Below are 19,040 nucleotides of genomic sequence, written 5' to 3'. Positions count from 1 at the left end.
AAGCATTCTGGACAGGAGTCTTGGATGTAAGTGATGGCATACTTTACACAGATGCACCCAGATATCTATCCTACATGATGTTAGGGCTGCCTAATAGATTCTTAATCCTGCTGCACTCTGAGGGACAGACTGATGCTCATATCCTTATCTGCAGCTCAACATGCCATCTTGGCAATGTATTGTATTGAAATTGCATTTATATAGCGCTTACTACCCCATACGAGGCATCAAAGCGCATTTTCGGTGAGCCCCACGCTACTCCGGAACCCATAAATGTTTAGTGGTGAGTTAGTTTAGTGAAATATGAAAGTAATTTGAGTGGTGGATATGTTAGTCAGCTATTTGGATTCAGAAGGATAGTGGAGGGATAGAAGAGGGAAAAAGGTTTGCATTTATATAGCGCTTGCTACCCCTGATGAGGTGTTTAAGTGCTTTTTTGACGAGTAGCACGGTACTCCGGAACCCATAAAGGATGAGTGGTGAATTAGTATAGTGAAATATGTAATTAATTTGAGAGGTGGACATGCTAGTCTGTTATTTGAATATAAAAGGCTAGTGGAGAGATAGAAGAGGGAAGTATTTATACATTTTTGGTGTTTTGGGGTCATAGCAGTAGGAGGAGGCTTGGGAAGAGTAAAAGGGACGTGGGGGCTGGGTTAAATCAAGGTTATCCACTCAACAGGAGTGTATGCATCTACTCTGGGAGATACTCAAGATGGAAAAGAATTCAGTGTGCCTAATTTGGGACACCAAGAAATTTGACATCGTTTATGTCTCTAATCCTAGATTTCCATTCCATGGACTTTTTTTAGCTTACCTGCCTATACCTTTCAATAGTGTTACACATAGTCCTTGCTCAGCGATCCTAGATGGCTCAGGCAGGACCTCAGAGGAATTCACATATGACTTGCGCCAGGTGCACAAAGGGCTGGTGGGAAAGGGAAGTGGGAGGTGGAATGACACAGGCAGTTTGCTTTTGTCTATTTCCTTCTGTACTCGTGTGCATGGTGAGGACTCCTTTCATTCCAGCCTCCAGGTTGTACCTGATGTGGGCTGTTACTTCAAAAAAAATTTTTTTTTAAATTGAACCCTTAAAGCAATATATGATCACTGAACCTGGGACATGGATCAATGGTCCTACAGTAGTAATACCTAAACTTTATAAGCTACCTTTATAAAGCTAGGTAAACACCCACAAATAAATATTTTGCTTTCTATGCAGGACTTTTCATCATTGGCTGCCCTTTGTAAACCTGGTTGCTTAGCTTCTAAGTACCTACAATATGGCCATTAGAATCTTCAGGAGTACTGTTATATGACATTAAAGGAAGAAAAGGCACTATTCATCCACTTTTTATATGCCTTTAAATAAAAGAGGTTCTATGCATGGTGTCTTCAGAAGCAGATGGCCCGAGGACTTGCCGAGAAGAGACAGTATTCTGTTTATTTGGACAAATCTGGCTTTCAGTTCTCATGTATTAAAATCCTTAAATCCTTTATAACCATGTCAGCGATAAAGGATATTCTACAGGGTCTAATTAAACTTTTTCCTATTATGGAGGAAATCTCCTCCTTGGGAGGTTAACATTGTCTTCTCCTTTCCAAGTTGATGCCAGCCCCTCTTTCTGAACATATTCACAGAACAGACTTCCATCACATCTGATGAAAAGAGGCTTTCCGCATTGTCAGAAGAGGAGTGAGCTTCAAGCTCAATGTTTGGAGGAACCCAATCTGGTTTTCCACTGCAACAAAGTTTCCCTAATCAATCCCCCTTTTTTTCTGCCCAAAGTAAGTTCAGACTTTAATATTCATCAGAAGATGTCTATCCCTTTGTTCTTTCTGCATCATTCATCTCTGACAGAAGGAGCTTGTCACACTCAGGATATTAAAAGAGCCTTGAGTTATTAATTGGACAAGACCAAATCCATTTAGCAGTCCAAATGGCTACACATAAATTGTGGTTGAGGTCTGCACATTTAATATCTACATTTCACCTTAATTACTTGCTAGCAGGTGAAGAAGTGCCTTCTAGTTAAGCATAAGGTTCCATCCCTACTAGCAGAGCTCTTCTCAACACCTCCATCAACACAGCTACGTTCCCGGAAGCCTGTAAGGATGCAGCCATCAACACCCTTCCAAAGCAGTCTTCAGCAGACCCATCCAAGCTTGCAAGCTACCGAGCGATCTCCCTCCTACAAAACACAGCCAAGTTCCTAGAAAAAAACATCAACAGACACTACGCCAACCACCGGCTCCTTGAATCCTCTTAATCAAGATTCAGACCATCACAGCACAGACAAAATCAGGATGATCCTCGATGGAAGAGAAACCGCAGCCCTCATCCTACTGGATCTCACTGCAGCATTCAATACAGTCTCCAATCTCATACTGACCAGACAACTTCACAAGTCTGGCATCAAGGACTCACCCTATATTGGATCAGCACCTTTCTCATCAGAAGAACCCAAATAGTCGACATGAGGCCATACTCTTTAGATGCCCGAGAACTCATTTGTGGAGTCTCGCAGAGTTCCTAGTTCAAGCCCGGTAACTCACTTCCAGAGTCCCACAGAGTTCCTCCTCAGCCCAATCCTCTTCAACATATACATGGCTCCGTTGACAGGCGTTATCCATGGACACAACATCAGCATACTCACCTGCGCCTATGACATGCAACTGATACTGTCCTTCTCGAACGAAACACCCAGCACAAGGAACAACTTCAATTCCTGCATGACCCTAGTGGCCACCTGGATGAAGACCAACTGCTTGAAGCTGAACACGGACCAACCAAACTGGTACTTTTTTGGCTCCGGGTGGCCTTAACACCTCAAACCCACTCCAAGCCACCGTCTGCAATCAAGAAACCTTAGGATCATTTTAAACCATAAGCTGGTAATGTCTGTCCAGGTCAACGCTGTCACCACGTCCTGCTTCCACACCAGAGGATGCTGACAAAAGATATGCAAGTGGCTACCAACAACACCGGTAAGACTGTCACCCAAGTCCTCATCACGAACAGACTGGACTACAGGAATGCCCTCTATGCAGGAATCGCCAACCAACTCACAAACAAATTATACACTTCTTAAAATGCAGCTGCTAGAACAGTCCTCAGCCTACCATGCCAGTCACACCACACCTGAGGGAACTTCACTGGATCTAGATACATAAGCACGCACAGTTCAAACTTATCACCCACACATACAAAACACTACATAGGTCCAGCTTACCTGAAGAGCCCCATGCAGTTCCACTAACCCTCCATACACTTCTGCACAGCCAGCCTCTCACTAGCACATGTTCTGCGCATACACAAAAGCAGATCACAAGGCCGTGCTTTCTCATACATCACTCCCAAAGCGTGAAACGGCCTTCTATGCCTTCTGTTGCTTCTTGAGTTCCCCAGGAAACTGAATATCTTACTATTCGAGTAAGTATCCACAAGGCTAGTCTCACCTGTAACCGCCTAGATACCCTCACATGCGATAATGTGTCCTATGAAAATACACATTCCATAGCATTCTACTCTAGTATAAGGAACTACTACTGATCTCATGTAGAATGTGCCTATTCCAGATATTTGTACAGCCACCTGGAGGTCATTGCATACTTTTGTTAAGTATTCTTTCATAGGCACTGACTCCAGAACAGGTACTCAGGTAGGTCAGGCATCATTGTGCAATTTGTCGTTCCTATTCACAATCATCCTTGACAACCCCTCTGGGATTGAGAGTGATTTAACTTTCTACTCTGTACCCCTTGTTTCAAAAGACTACGGTGAATATGGTATGAAGATAGTGATCATTACCTGTATTTTATTCTTTCTTAAAGTTGCAATGTCTAATACGTGCAGTGTGTTCCCAGGCTACGAGAGGATACATTTTGCCTTGATTTGGTAGTTTTAAAAATGATGCAGTTATTGTGAATTTCCACCTCATTTACTTTTTAAAACCAAAATAAGGTGATCGGTGTAAATGTTGCATTTAGAGGCATATTTTCTTGGTAAAAAATGTTATTAAAATGGCATTCTGGGGATCGTGCATGTACACAGGGATATTCTATTTGTGCCTTTAGAGAGAACACCCAGCACAGTACACTAAGACTACATGTAAGTAACTTTTCCTCGCCCTCCTTGAATTATCAATAACATGAATACACCATGCAGATAACACGCTTTATAAAAGTTTTGAGCTTTAAGGATACTATCAGATTACTTCACTTAATTCTGATCCAGTTGCGCTGATCAACAGATTATTTCAAATTATGGTCAATGTTTTGTTTCTAGTTCATGGCTTATTAAATGGAATAGTTTCCAAATATAAATTTTCAAGTCACTTCCTGAATACGATTGCATCCTTAGAATACTTCGCTAAATAGGTCCCAGAATACAAGGCGTCTGTGGAAACGATTCTCAAATTGTAAGAGTTTTCAGACGGTAAGGTCTTGGCTTCAGCAAATCTACTACTTGAGTACCAAGCAAGGATGCCATGGATCACTAAGAAGTTATGCATCAAAGATGGCCACTGCTATTAAATGTGAGAGTTCAAAAATGATGGGTTGTTGTTGGTGCTTCGTGTTATCGCTTAGTGTGTCCAGCAGAGACGCACAGTCTTTTGCACAACAGTTCCAACACTCTTTCTCCACCTTCAGCCTTTTCTCACTTTGAGTGGCACTAATGCAAGTGCACTTATTGTTATGCCTATGAACTGATAAAGTATGGATATGTAAACCACGGTTTATGATAAGACCCCTTTTGGCAGCCTTTTGGTTCAAGGATATTGTATTTAGCAAAACACGTTTTTGCACATATTTGGCTCAAATTCAAATTATTTGATTAGCTCTGTAACAATTCCTGTTGGTCAACCCCTTTGAATTCAATAAAGAAACACGGAGGATTTAATTCTGTTCTTTTTGCTAAAGTTATTATCTGTTTGTGGACAGTTAAACATCTGATTCAATCCTCTGCCTTCTCCTGACATCTCTACTACACTTGCATGGTCTTAAATGAATGCCATTTGTCAACATTCTAGTACTTCCTTGTTCTCAAGAAGGGCTGGGACTGAGGTCGATATTAGATCTCAATTTTAAGAACACCTTTCTCAGAATGGAGATGTTAAAAATGCTGACGTTTGTTCAGGTCCTGTGACCTTGGATCCCGAAGACTGGATGGTTTAGTTAGACTTGCAGAACATACCAAACCTGCAGCCCCACAGGCATTTACTCTGATTTGTTGTAGGGTGGGAACTATTCCAGAATAGCATCCTCACTTTCAGCCTTACCGTGGCCCCCGAGTGTTCACAAAAGTGATGATGTTGGTCGTAACTCACATTTCCAGGTCAGGAGTTTCCATACCTGACTGGTAGCTAAAGACAGCCTTGTCTTCGTCACTCTCATATTTATTTATTTATTTATTTGTTGGTTTATATAGCGCTGGAATCAACTCCGATTGGAGTATCTCTGCGCTTTTCAGGAGCCGGTAAGACAAAGATAAGAAGAGAAGGAGCTAGATCTCATTTCTAAACAGCACAGTTTTCAGGAGTTTCCTGAAAGTGAGGTGTTCTTTACACTGTCTCAGAGATAGAGGGAGTTTATTCCACAGTGTGGGACCTGTGATCGATAGTGCTTTGTTCCCATGTCTAGCTTTTTTTGCACGGGGAGTCACTAAAAAGAGATTGTTGCTAGACCTCAGTGATCGAAGTGGGGTGTAGGGGGCAAATTTGTTTTGAAGATAGACGGGTCCTTGTCCATTTATACATTTGTGGATCAGGCAGCATATCTTGAATTTTATTCTCTGACGGATCGAAAGCCAGTGTAATTGATCCAGGAGGGGTTTGGAAGCGGTTCTTGGGGGGACGTTGAGGACAAGGCGAGCTGCCGTATTCTGAATGACCTGAAGCTTAGCCAATACGCCTTCGTTGGCAGAGAGCAACAGGCCATTACAGTAATCAATCCTACTTAGAACCAAAGTCTGGACCAGGGTTCTCCTAAAGGAGTCAGGTAGGAGGGGGAAACAGACTGATGGTATGGAAGCAGATTCCGGAGGTGTAGTTAACATGCTGTCTGAAAAGCAGATCTTGATCCAAACGGATCCCTAGATTCTTCACGACCTGTTTGGGTTTGGGAACTATTCCTAGGTCAAGTGGCCACCAGTCGGGGGTCCATAATATTTTAGCCTCACCAAACAGCATTACCTCAGTTTTACTGACGTTACACTGGAGATAGTTGGAAGACATCCAGTGTGCCACCGCCTTCATGCCAGCAGAAAAAGAGCTTTTTACTTCAGCGGAGAGAGTCTTAAAAGGGAAGAGGAGCTGAGTATCATCAGCATATGATATTGGGATAAAACCATATCTCCGCATCACTCTAGCCAGGGGCGCCACATAGATGTTGAAAAGGGTTGGGCTTAAACAAGAGCCCTGAGGCACCCCTTTTGAGATCTCAATCTCCGCTGAGCGATAGGTGTCCATGATGACTCTCTGGGAGCGGTCGGAAAGAAAGCTCTTTAACCAGTCAATGGCTTTATCCTTGATGCCAGCGTTCGACAAACGGTCAATAAGGAGGGCATGTGACACGGTGTCGAACGCTGCTGATAGATCTAAAAGAACCAGGATCACTGAGAAGCCCTTGTCCTGGTACATATGTAAGTCATCAGTAACAGACAGAAGGGTGGACTCCGTACTGTGTTTAGGCCTGAACCCTGACTGAGAGTAGTCCAGGGCGCCAGCAAGTTCGATGTAATTAGACAGATGGTGGTTGACATGCTTTTCAATCAGTTTCCCTTGGAATGGTAGTAGGGATATAGGCCTAAGATTGGCTAATTCAGTCCATGGAATGGAGGTATTTTTCCTGATGGGTCTGACAAGGGCTCGTTTCCAATCCATTTGAAAGTGATAGCCTCATTGTTGTCCACCTTTGGTTTTTCTACCAATGAGTAAAAATCCCATCTTCAAGCCTGCAGAGAATTTACTTTAGTTTGAATTCTTTTTTATTGAACCATGAACAAGCAAGATGTAGCAAAAAATAAGGCCATGTCACCGGCTGGCATCCAACATGTTGCTTCGCAGAGCATCAGGATAGCCCCAAAACAAACCCCCCCGCCCTCCCGCACCACCCCCTCCCACCTCCCACCTCCTCCCCCAGGAGAATAGCTAGACAACAGAAAAGAGGGGGGGAAAGCAAACCCCACATTCCATTGCACATGACCATACTGCTTAACTCGCGCTTTGGTGCAGTTCAGGAAGGTGTAAAAGTCGTAGATATCTAGGGCAGGAGAGTGCACGAAATTCAGTGAACAACAAGGTAATAAATGGCTGCCAAATCTCAGCAAAGAAGGCCCCGTCCCTTTGGAGCATAGAAGAAATGCGTTCCATGCCAAGAACAAACCACAAATGATGCAACCATCCCTGCAACGTTGGTATCCTATCCATGCCCCGATGTGATTGAATGTTCTGTAGTGCCGCCCCTAAGGCTATGCCTAATTGTTTGCCTTTGCGGGATTTGAGGGGAAAGGTAAGTCTATCAGACACTACTAAGACCACATAGGCGGGAAAGCGTAAGAGTGTTGTGTCAAAGTGATTATCTATCACGTCCAGCACTTGTGTCCAGTAGGAGGCAAGGTTCGGACTATCCCACAGCAGATGCAGGAGTGTGCCTTCAGCGTCGGAGCCCCTCCAGCAAATAGGGGGGCGATCTGGGTTTAATTTATGGAGTCAGGAGGTGGTGAGATACCAAAATGTCATGATCTTAGTAGCTGTCTCGATGCTAGATGTAGTACGTGCTGTGTGTCGGGCTCTATAGTAAACGTCTGACCATTCTTTAGGTGTCAAGGTCCGGCCCAGCACGGTCTCCCACCATCTTTGGCCCGCTGACTTTAGCACCAGTTCTGGGGGACGCAGAATATGGTGGAGTTCTGTGATGAGTCGCTTTGTAGAATGTTTTGAGTGTAGCCAGCGTTCATACTGAGTGAGGGGCCTGTCCGCGCCGGGGCGAGTTCGGGGGTGCATAGCCCAGTGCCGTATTTGGAAGTAGTGGAAGCGTTCAGTTTCAGGTACGTCATAGTTAGTTTTAAAGTCCTTAAAGGGTCAAGGTCCCTCTGTGTTGAAGAAGCACCCCAATGACCTCCGTCCTAGTAGACCCCAGTGGCTAAAAGCGTTCCAATCAAGACCTGGGGAGAAATCCGGGTTTTCGGTGATAGGGTTGAGGGGCGACTGGAAAGTTGTCAGGCCGTTGCTTGTATCGGTAGCGTCCCAGGCGTTTAGCGTGGTGTGCCCACTGGGGAACCATACATCCCGATTGGCCTGGAAACCTTGCGAAGAAAGGGGATCTTCCAGAGAGCCTTTTTTCGCTAGTGCACGCTCCATGATGAGCCAGCTCTTCTCAGATTCAGGCTGAGCCCATTCTAAAAGAGAGCGTATCTGGGTAACTTTATAGTATCGATCAAGATCGTGAATCCTCAATCCCCCCCCCCCCTCTCCGTGGGGTCAAAAGCTCAGAGCCCTGGTGATTTGCGGTCTCTTATCCGCCTAAACATAGTTGATAAACTCAGATTGTAGTTGTTTTAAAACCACCGAGGTGGCTCAATCAGTAGAGTCTGGAAAAGGTATAGGACTTTGGGGAGTATGTTTATTTTAAGTGCCGCAACTCTACCCAGCCATGAGAGATTGAACGCCCGCCATCGCCTGAGCTCCTGCCTGATCTGGTGGAGCAGCCGAGAGTAGTTCAGAAAAGTCGTCTTGGCAATGGAGGAGGACAGGGTGATACCCAAGTATGGCATGGTCTTTTGATCCCATTGCATAGGGCATGCATGGGTAAGAACCGTGGTGGTGATCTGTGACAGTGAGAAGCCCAGTGCCTGGGACTTGATCACATTAACTCTGTAACCAGAGGCAGTTGAGAACTCCTCGAGTTCGGTCAAGAACGCCGGAACTGAGATATGTGGGGTCTCCAGCGTGGCGACCACATCATCGGCATAAAGGCTGATAGTATGGCGCTCTCCCCCGAAAAGAATCCCCTGGATCCGTGGGTTGGTCCTAACCCGTTGGGCAAACGGCTCCATGTAAAGTGCAAATAACAATGGGGAGAGCGTGCAACCTTGGCGCGTACCCCTGGAGATAGGAAAGGGGTCGGAGGTGAAGCCATTTACCCTGACAGTGGCCAAGGGGCAACGGTAGCCGCTAAAAACCCATTGTCTGAAGCGACGCCCCAGCCCAAACCTCTCCAGGACAGTCTCTAGAATGGGCCAGTGGACTCTATCAAACCCCTTCTCGGCATCTATGGACAGGAAGACCTGCACCTCCTCCTGCCGGTGGGATTTATCCAACAGGTGTAACAACCGCTAGTATTATCGCTGCACTGTCTGGTCGTCACAAATCCAGCCTGATCCGGGTCTATCAATCCTGGCATCAGAGGTCCCAACCGGGCCACGAGGATGCCCGTAAAAATCTTGAAATCGATATTCAAGAGAGATATCGGCCAATAGGAGGCGCAGAGTCTGTTGTCTTTGCCAGGTTTAGGTAGGACTGCCACTTACGCTAAGAACTAAGTGTCCTCTATGGCATTAAAGAGTCGTGTCCGTATCAGAGCTATAAGGGAGCAGCAAGTTTTATAGAAAAGGGACGTGAATCCATCTGGGCCGGGGGATTTAAGGACTTTAAGTCAGGCTATGGCCGAGATAACTTCCTCTATTCTAATGGGACTGTCTAGGGTCGCCTCCTGCTCCGCAGTTCGCTTATAACGAGTTATGCCCTGGCAATACTTGGAGGGATTCTGTTCAGGCAGGGACTGCGCAGTGTATAAATTTGCATAAAAATCTCGAAACGGTTTGCTACCTCCTCACCACGCGTGTGCTCGACGCCTGTGTCAGTCAAGATGAGTGGGACTGTTGCAGCCTGTCTCTGTGCGCACAGTTTATCAGCTAATAGCCATCCACATTTATCCCCCATGACATAAAATGTGTGCTTCAAGCGGAGCACGGCGTGTTCTGCACTATCAAGATCAAGGCTAGCTAACAGCGCCCTGGCTGCTTTCAGTTTCCTCCATATCCTCCGTCCGTTTGTGAATCCCTTCTAATTCGAGTACCTGTGTGGAGAGCTCATCCCTCTTCTCTTTATGTGCCCTGTTATCAGCAGCTGACGTTGCTATGAGGTCGCCCCTAGCTACCAACTTGAGGGTTTCTCAGAGGGAGACGATGGAGGTGTCTGGTGTATCGTTTATAGCTAAGAAGTCTTCCAGCGTTTTTGTGAGGCGTGCAACAACGTCGTGGCGATGGAGGAGTGAGTCCCTAAGTTTCCAGGAATACGACAGTCTGAGAGTGGGGGGAAATTGCAGTGTTGCTGTGAGGGCCGCATGGTGCGATCGTCAAGTCCTGAGCTCTCGGGAGGAGGGAGCGAGTCACTAGGAAATAATCGAGTCGTGCATAAGTTCCCCTGGCATGAGCGTAAAAAGTACAGAGAATTTACTTTTTTTTTTCTTTTTTCTTTTTTTTTTTTTTTTTTTTTTTTTTTTGAAACCGTTTATTACAAGACTCAAAAAAATTACAAAGATGGGCCTACAACCTTCCGGCCGGCCGCTAGTAGACAAAAGGAGCATATGATACACATTATAAAGCACATGTTGCGGCAAGGAAGATGCACAGGAGTTATCAGCGTTGATAGCCACACCATCCGGACCCCACTGTACGGTTTCATTTTAAGCTTAAAGAACAACCAGAAAAACAAACCCACAAGGCAATCCACAATCTGGAATAGCAGCATGTGCTCCCCTGGAAGGGGGACCCTACCAGTCCATAGGAGTATCAAGAAGGGGAAGAGATCAGGACTAGGGCTGGGTAAACTCAATGCCCAGTACCAGGGATATGAGTCGGCTAAGGGGACGGGGCAGGCGACGGATCAGGCAATAACGGCGGAGCACAGATTCCCCCGCGGTAGGCGTTCCAGGGGCCCCATACTTTCACCCACATCCCAGGCTTACCTCTCGCCACATACACCACCTTTTCCCGAAACATGCACCAGTCCATATGTTCCTTCCAAGCCGAGACAGTCGGGGACCTCTGGGATCCCCACATTTGAGCAATGTCACGCTTGGCCACCATATATCCCAGGGTCACCCACCACGTCTGTGGCGCCGAGTAGTCGGTAGGTTCCCACACATTCAACAGGCATCTCCTCGCTTCAGGCAGCAGCGCCACATGCGTAACCACTCGCAGGAGAATTTACTTTTAGGGACCACTCTGGACCCAGTGCCTTAAAGGATTTTCTGCGTCTCCAGGAATCCCAGGACATTCAGGCTATGAACCTGATGTTTTAGGCCCATGCTTTGGTTCCGGCCTAGGTTTTTATGAGGCTTCTTGGTGTCCTCGACTCCTGCATACTTGTTTTGCCTTATTCCTGCTGGAAAAAGCTGACTCTGCCTTTGGAACCTTCGCCTTCAATGGGACTAATACTGAGGATGCCTCTCAGAGAACTTTTGCGTATAGGAGACGGACGCCCAGAAGCTTCAGTAGGGGATCGTAGAGCCCACCCTGGCATATGAGGCAGCTCACTGTAGTGATGGACTTTTCATCATTGGGTTAGGTAGTTCACCTGGATGATGCAGAGATAAAAAGCTTCAAGCTGCAGATGGAGTACCATCACCATATATATCTTAAGGTGCTGCACATTTTATGCCTGACCTTCAAAGTCTTTCTCCCTACTATTTCAGGCATGTCATGGGCCTGAGGGAGAGCAGAGTCATCATTTGTTACTGCAACAAGCCGAGAGGAATAGGGTCCTGTACCCTCTCTATAGGGTCTCTGAGGGTGTGGTGGTGGCTGGACCACAAGGGATATCATTGACGGTCAGTGTCCTGGCCATCTAGTCTGGCCCCCAGTCTTTATTTGTCACCCACTGTGAAAACAGACAGGTTGATCCTCTTCAGGACAAAATGTTTGATGATGTTTTTTCTTTGTCTCTAGCCTGGAGAGACTTTCCTGTGGGCTCATGTCATGGTTACTTATCGCCCCTTTTGGCCTTTCTTTGTTTGCCTGAGCAGTCCTCTTTATTCAATTCATCAATTGGGATGCGTTTCTTAAAAGATGTTTTATATTTCCCCATGCTGCTTTCATTACGCCACATTTTCCCTACCAATGTGATGCCTTGGACTCTGGGATTCTTACTTCTGAAAGTGGTGCTGCCTATTGATGTCCCTCATGCACCCTGCCTTCTTCTCTCCGCCTCATCTCTAGTACAAGGAAAAGAAAGGCAGTCCAAAACATACCATTTCATGGGGATTGTCCTTTGACTTTGTCTGTGATGAACTGTGGCAAAAACAATCCCCCCTAGGGCATCCTTGCTTATTCCACCATGGTAAAACCTGTGACTACGGATTTGCCATGGGACCTTCTAGAGCTAGACATCTGCCAATCCACCAATTTGTACAACTGTATAAATTCTCAGGTCTGCAGGAAGTGTCATTTTGTCTGCTGAGTCTGCTGGTGTAAGTCCCCAAGAACTAATGCCTTAGGGGGTGTACTGCTTTAGTACTGATTCAAAAGGTTAAGAATTGGCAGTTTAAAGTATCCATCAGACGAACAAGTTACATACCTTCGGTACTGCTGTTTCTGGTATATACTGTATGAATATATGCGCTACAGCGCATGCAATTACAATGCGGTCGTTTCGACTGCAGTGTTACAACGCAAGCCATTACATCGCAAGTCATTTCTACGACTTGCTGTGGGGGGGGGGCGCGGGACTTAGGAATAGTATAATGTACTATTCCAACTCCAGCGTGTGCAACAGTAGGGAAGGTGTTGGAATAGTAAATTATACTATTCCTTAGTTTTGCGCACCCCCTACAGCAAGTTGTAGAAACGACTTACTATGTAATGACTTGCGTTGTAACAACGCAGTTGTTGTAACAACTGCCGTGTAATCGCATGCCTTGTAGCCCATGCGATGTAAACGCTGTTTCCCATACAGTATCTAACCACAGATTCCTCACTGCCTAGCCTTCTCCCCATTCTGTGGAATTTACTTCTGATAAATTATACGGTTCCAATTTAGAGACCACACACTATTGACATTTCAATTTGTTAGATACTCCGTTTCTGATGGCGTGGAAGTATTGACAAATGAACTGATGGAAATGTGTGGGGTGGCGCCTATATGCCTCTCTGTGTTGTCACATCTGGAGGTGAGACTGAGCTGCAGTGTTCAGTGGTGGCACCACCTGCCGGCATGCAAGGGCTATTCAAGGAAAAGCTTACAGATCCAGTCTGGCACGTATCCGAATTCAAAAGGTGAGTAATCTGCTTTTAGAGTATCCACAAGAAAGAGTCTTATAGAAAGGTAATTAGCTTGTATGTTTCTATCATGCCCTCTCCTTTTCTCATGAGCTTCTCTCTCTTTGACTTGTACCTTGCACCGTTTTATAACCTGTGCTCTTCACATACATTTACTTCCATCATTGTATTGATTTGGTTTAGAGAACTGGTTAGTACGAAAGTCGCAACAGCTTTATGATCATGTCGGCAGTAGTATACAAACTCCCTACCCCTTATCTGCTTTAGCGATACTTCTCCCTGTGCATTCAAGCATTTTTGTCGTCCTTGTGTCTCTTCTTTTCGAATGGCAGTTTATCTGGTTCTTTTTCATATGCGTATTTGTGCTTCCTGAAAAATTATCATTTTTCTGCATTTAAATTAGAGAGCAAATATACAGTTTGAGTGGAGCAACAGCAGCTCTATTGCTTGAAATTTGCATTCACTGTTTTTTTTTAAAAGTCAACACGTAATAAAGAAAAGATTTGAGGCTAGCAAACTTCCTTAGATAACCTCATCCGCTACTTCAAAACTAATATTTAATGGCTTTTAAGTCCTTTCTACCATTGTGTAAACCCTCAAATAGCTTATGCCCATGTCAGAATATGACTTGTTTATTTGAATTTTCTGTTTCTTTTTTGTGCCCAATGTTGCTTTGGCAGGTTAGCTCTTCATTGACATGTCTTCATCTTTTGTTTTCTTTCAGGTTGGAGATCTTCAGAGTAGTTACGTAGCGGCTCAAAAGGCACAAGCAGCTTTTCCAGATCATGTTAACTCTAAACAGCTCATACAACAGTTAAAACTGCACTTTGCTGTTCTGTGAGCTATGACTCTAGGACATTTTTAAATGCTGTTTACAGAATTGGCACCAAAGGCAAAATTAGTGTGGTAGAGTGATGTACTTAGCTTTACATGCGGTGCAATCAAGAGCAGAAGCAAAGCATTGAAGATGTGCTGATACAACAGTGGCAGTGGCATCACAGGAGCCGTTTCACTTGCCCTGATGTAAAGTATGCTTATTGAAGATGGCATATTTTTCCATGCTTAGCGATATGGTTCCTTCCTTAGGAAGATGTCAAGTTGTTCATTAACTTATAACTTACTAAACATGGAGCTCAAAATTGGTTTGAATTCTCAATGGTTTATGTTGTGTATCAAGAGCCTACATTTAACATATTGTACACTCTTTTGTGTTTTTTGGCCACTGTGCTAATCAACATAATGGACAACTAGGCTTTTGGTGCGGCATAGGAAGGAAACGGATACATCTTGGATTGTAGTAGGGCATAATGCCTTTTGTAGGACATACTGACAGGCATACCAACTGCTTTTTTATAGGTGTGGTATTTATTGCATAATGATTCATTTGTTTACATATGGGTAGTCTTTGCTGCACGCTAACATTACAGCAGCTTGAAATCGCTCAACTTAGTTCCTCTTCCGGAAATCTGTTTGACAACTAAAGGAGAACACTGTGTTAGCAAATCAAAATATATGGGTTGTCTTTTTAGAAACCTAAAGTAACAAGCAATTTTGCAATAATTATTTTATTCTTGGACTAATGTATATTTTTGATTTGTTAACTTTCAGGAGAACAAAGATTCTTTCCTTTAAGAAAGAGCCTTCTGTTGTCCTGAAATGTAGCAGCTAAAAATTGCATTAGCCTAAAAAACGGATCATGCCAATACAGCTGAAGAAAGAATGTTGTTATAGGTTGCTACCTATAATGTAGAAACACTGTATACTAAAATAGCTCAGGATGAGCATTATTACATTATTGGCTAACATGTGTTAACAGACTCAAATGGCTACCAACATACTTTAAAATAAAAAAAATCTGTCTACAGTTACCCTCAAAAGAAATGTATTCTTGTTTAAAGCCAACTCCCGCCCTAAAGTTGAATATAACCCAATGTGTGCTTCTTTTACCCCACATCTGACAAAACAATTCGTGGCTTTTTTGATTTAAAAAAGTTAAGTTTAGTAATATTAATCACTATCTACTAACGTGGATAATGGGATATTGACTGTTTTCGGTCTTTGGCAGTGTACTTGTAAATCTCTTCAGGATCTGCTTAGCAGCATAAGCCTAACAATAAAAGACTTGAAACGAATGCCCAATTCTACCATCACAAAATCAGTTCATTCGATCTAGTTATAAAAGCTGGAGCCCAAACATTTCTAGGAACACTCATGGGAACTTTATACAAACGTTCAGTTGCTGCACATTTGAGAAATTTTCCTCAGGGAAATTGACTAATGCCATCATGCATCAAGTTAATTGTTTACTGCTAACGTTACTGAAATGTGTCAGTAAAGGAGAGAGAGGCACCAATATGGAAATCTTGTTTAGTTTGTGGACCAAGACTAATGGGGTAGAATGGCTTATCGACAACAGTTGGAAAATACCTCATGCAGAAAATGACATTTGTAAACCCATTTTAGAATTCAAAAGAAGTAGGTATATGAGTCCGCAGTGGACTCATATACCTACTTCTTGGAAATCTCTATTGGCTTCAGGCTCATTCACCATTCTCAACACCCAAATGGCAGGGCATTTTAAACCTGTGGATTGGATGGCTGATAAGGTGCAATAGCAAGAATAATCGGAAAATGTAGCAAAGAGACCAATGCTCTTCTTAAATTGCAGCACAGTACATAATGTATGTAAATTGCTGTAACTGACCTAATGTACATAATCAAGACCTGTGCAGAAATCCAAAAAGATTGCTGAACAACACGGATATTAGATCAGATTCGGGGCAAACAATGTCACTTTAGTACACAATATCCAGAAAATAGAACATAAAGCATCATGAAGATGGAAAAGTTTGGAAAAAGTGGTGGGAATATTAACACGTTATTCACTCAACAAAAATGAAAGTGGGCAGACTTGACAAAATCATCAGATGACTCCACTCTAAAGGAGCATGAAGTCATTTGGTTGACCTTTAATTTGCACCAATATCTGAAATTACATTGTTGAGTAGACCTCTGTAAGTTGCACAATTATGTTTTCTAGAATGTTCAGAATCTTCAACTGATGGGTAAAATCAGGTTGATGTTCCCAATTTTCTAACATTTTTCCTCCCCCCGTCCCCTCCCCCCCCCCCCCCCCCCCCCCCAGTGTTTCTGCCCATACCTTTCATTCACTTTTTCCAACAGATGTCACCATTCATGTCGGAGTATAGTGTAAATAAAACAATTTGTATTTCTAGCCTTCTGTATTCGTTATTGGTTTATACTTTGTGTTTTTCACGCATGCCTGCTATATAAGTTCTCTGAAACAAATCTGTGGTATGAATATTTGATTGAAGGACCAAATGGTCAGTAAATTTTAGTCTTCTGGGCTGTTCAGATAGGGTGTGCCCTGACACATTAGAAATACTCTGAATTCATTGCAGATTTTCGATCCAAAACTGATGTCTTGTTAGGATACACATCAATACATAGTTTTCTTAGTTCCTTTAAATTACAGGGTGTCATACATATCTGTTTCATTCTAGATCACAGGGAGTTAAGACTTTTCTCCAATCACATAGTTAGCTCTTGGTACAATATAGCTTTTAGAAATAGGGTTACTGGTTGACTGGGTTGTGAGCCCTTGTCAACCACAATCCTAGACAAGGTAAGGCACAAGCAAACCCAAAGTTAACCTGTGCCCACCCACTTGTAGCTTTGCACAGAGTAGTCAGGCTTAACTTAGAGGCAATGTGTAATGTATTTGTGCAACATTTCAAACAGTAAACACACCACACACAAAGATCCCACACCAGGTCAGAAAAATATAGCTTAATGTTATAAATAAAACAAGATCAACAATGACAAATATCCAATTAGTAGAACCGGAGATATTGCATTTTGTTTTTGTTGATAAAATAGTTCCAAAAGGCATACAGTGCCAACTGTGAATATCTGGTTGCACCGGACCAGAGCAAAGCCACAAGTTCAGACCGACCACGATGGAGTGAAGGGCAGCTGCAGGGACTCCGCTTGGTCCGCTGATCAGAGTACCTTAAATCCTGGCTTGCGTGGTGATGCATGGATCCTTGTCAAAGATGCATCAGTTCCGAGATGCGTTGAGCCTCTGGTGCGAGTTATTGTTACATCAACGTTGAAGGTCCCGCTGATGAGGCTTGCGATGTAAAGTCCAGTGTCAGTTCTGAAGGCTGCGGCAGCGATGCGAGTCTTTGCGACGGGTCAAATCCAAAAAGGAGAGGAGGTGCGCCGGTTCTGCTCAGTGTTGCTCTGCACAGCCGAGGTGATGCGTCTGTTCCGTTGGATCCACAAAGGCTCCAGGGGTACAGGGTTTGGGTGGCACCACTTGGCAGGGTAGACTCTCACATGGCCAATTCCAGGTGCAGATGCAATGTTGTTCAAAGCCTATTATGTCCCGGAGGCGTCAAATCCGGAGGCCAGCCAACTGGCTTTTTGGTTCTCTGGGTTCAAGTGATGCAAGTCAAGTCTTTCTCACCCAGGCAAGAGGGCAGCAGGTCAGTATAGCAAAGCAGGAGTCCAGCAGAGTGGCAGTTTTTGTAGCAGCACAGCAGTCCTCCTTCCTGGCAGAGAATCCACAGGTCGAGAAATGTACTGAAGTAATGGTGTCTGATGTCCTTCTTTTATACACAGTTGTGCCTTTGAAGTGGGGAGAAGCTTTTAGAGGCCTTTCCATTCCCTGGCTCCAGACTAACTCCAGGGGTATGCAGCCCTTTGTGTGGAGACAGGGCACAGCCTATTATGGTGTAGTGAGGCTGGGCCCAGCTCCTCCCTCCCATCCTGGCACACCTAAGCTGCCATTGTGTGTGGTGGTATATGGGGAATACACAAAACGCAACAGCCAACTACACCCGGTCATGTGACCAGAGACAGTCTGCTGGCGCCAAATGGCTAAGGCAAATAAATACAAAGAGTGTCATTTTCAAAATTGTAATTTAAAATCTAACTTCACCATAAGTTAGGATTTTACATTATGATTCCAGAGAGACCAAACATGAACCAGTTATCTCTTCCCATTTGGAAATTACACATATAAAATGTATTAAGGCAACTCCAGTGTTATCCTATGGGAGAGATAGCCCTTGCAGTAATTAATAACTGAATTTAAGAGTTTTTTACTACCAGGACATGTAAAATCTAAGAGTACATGTCCAACTTTTTTAATACACTGCACCCTGCCCTTGGGGCTGTCCAGGGTCTTCCTTAGGGGTGACTTATATGTATTAAAAAGGAATGTTTGGGCCTGGCAAAAGGTTTATTTTGCCAGGTCGACATGACCGGTTAAACTACACACACAGGCTGTGTAATGGCAGGCCTGAGACATGTTTACAGGGCTACTTTTATAGGTGGCACAATCGGTGCTGCAGCCCCAAGAGTAGCATTCAATGTACAGGCCATGGGTACATGTAGTGCACTTTCCTAGGGACTTATATGTAATTTAAATATGCCAATTCGGTATAAGCCAATTTTACCATGTTTTGAGCAGAGCGCAAGCACTTTAGCACTTGTTAGCAGTGGTAAAGTGAACTGAGTCCTAAGGCCAACCAACACGAATTCAGCAAAAAGTGGACGGCAAAGACAAAAAGCTTGGATGACCCTGCATAACTAGCCAGGTCCAACAATAGCAATGTGCTTTTCAATCTTCCTAGAGAAGGTTTATCTATGTTACACTTGCTCAAATTGTGCAATTGCTTCCATGTAGTATATATTTTGAAATGGCCCACTACCCCGCCCATATTTTTCA

At 44.1% G+C, this 19,040-nt stretch overlaps 1 protein-coding gene across 2 annotated transcripts in view; it reads left to right on the top strand.

Moving 5' to 3' along the window:
* The window catches only part of TTC8 (tetratricopeptide repeat domain 8), a 357,649-nt gene extending 342,174 nt beyond the window's left edge, over nt 1-15,475 (top strand). The window contains exon 14 of one of the 2 annotated variants that reach the window (XM_085626573.1): nt 14,007-15,475. In XM_085626573.1, coding sequence (XP_085482699.1) covers nt 14,007-14,123 — 117 coding nt within the window. In that variant the 3' untranslated portion in view covers nt 14,124-15,475. The remainder of the gene's footprint in view (nt 1-14,006) is intronic. The other variant, XM_085626572.1, reaches the window with a different exon arrangement.
* The last annotated feature ends 3,565 nt before the right edge of the window (nt 15,476-19,040 follow it).

The sequence above is a fragment of the Triturus cristatus genome, chromosome 9 (assembly GCF_964204655.1).
Source record: "Triturus cristatus chromosome 9, aTriCri1.1, whole genome shotgun sequence".
In the NCBI taxonomy this organism is placed as follows: domain Eukaryota; kingdom Metazoa; phylum Chordata; class Amphibia; order Caudata; family Salamandridae; genus Triturus; species Triturus cristatus.
Note: the sequence above shows the minus strand (reverse complement) of the source record. Positions and strands in the feature narration are given on the sequence as shown.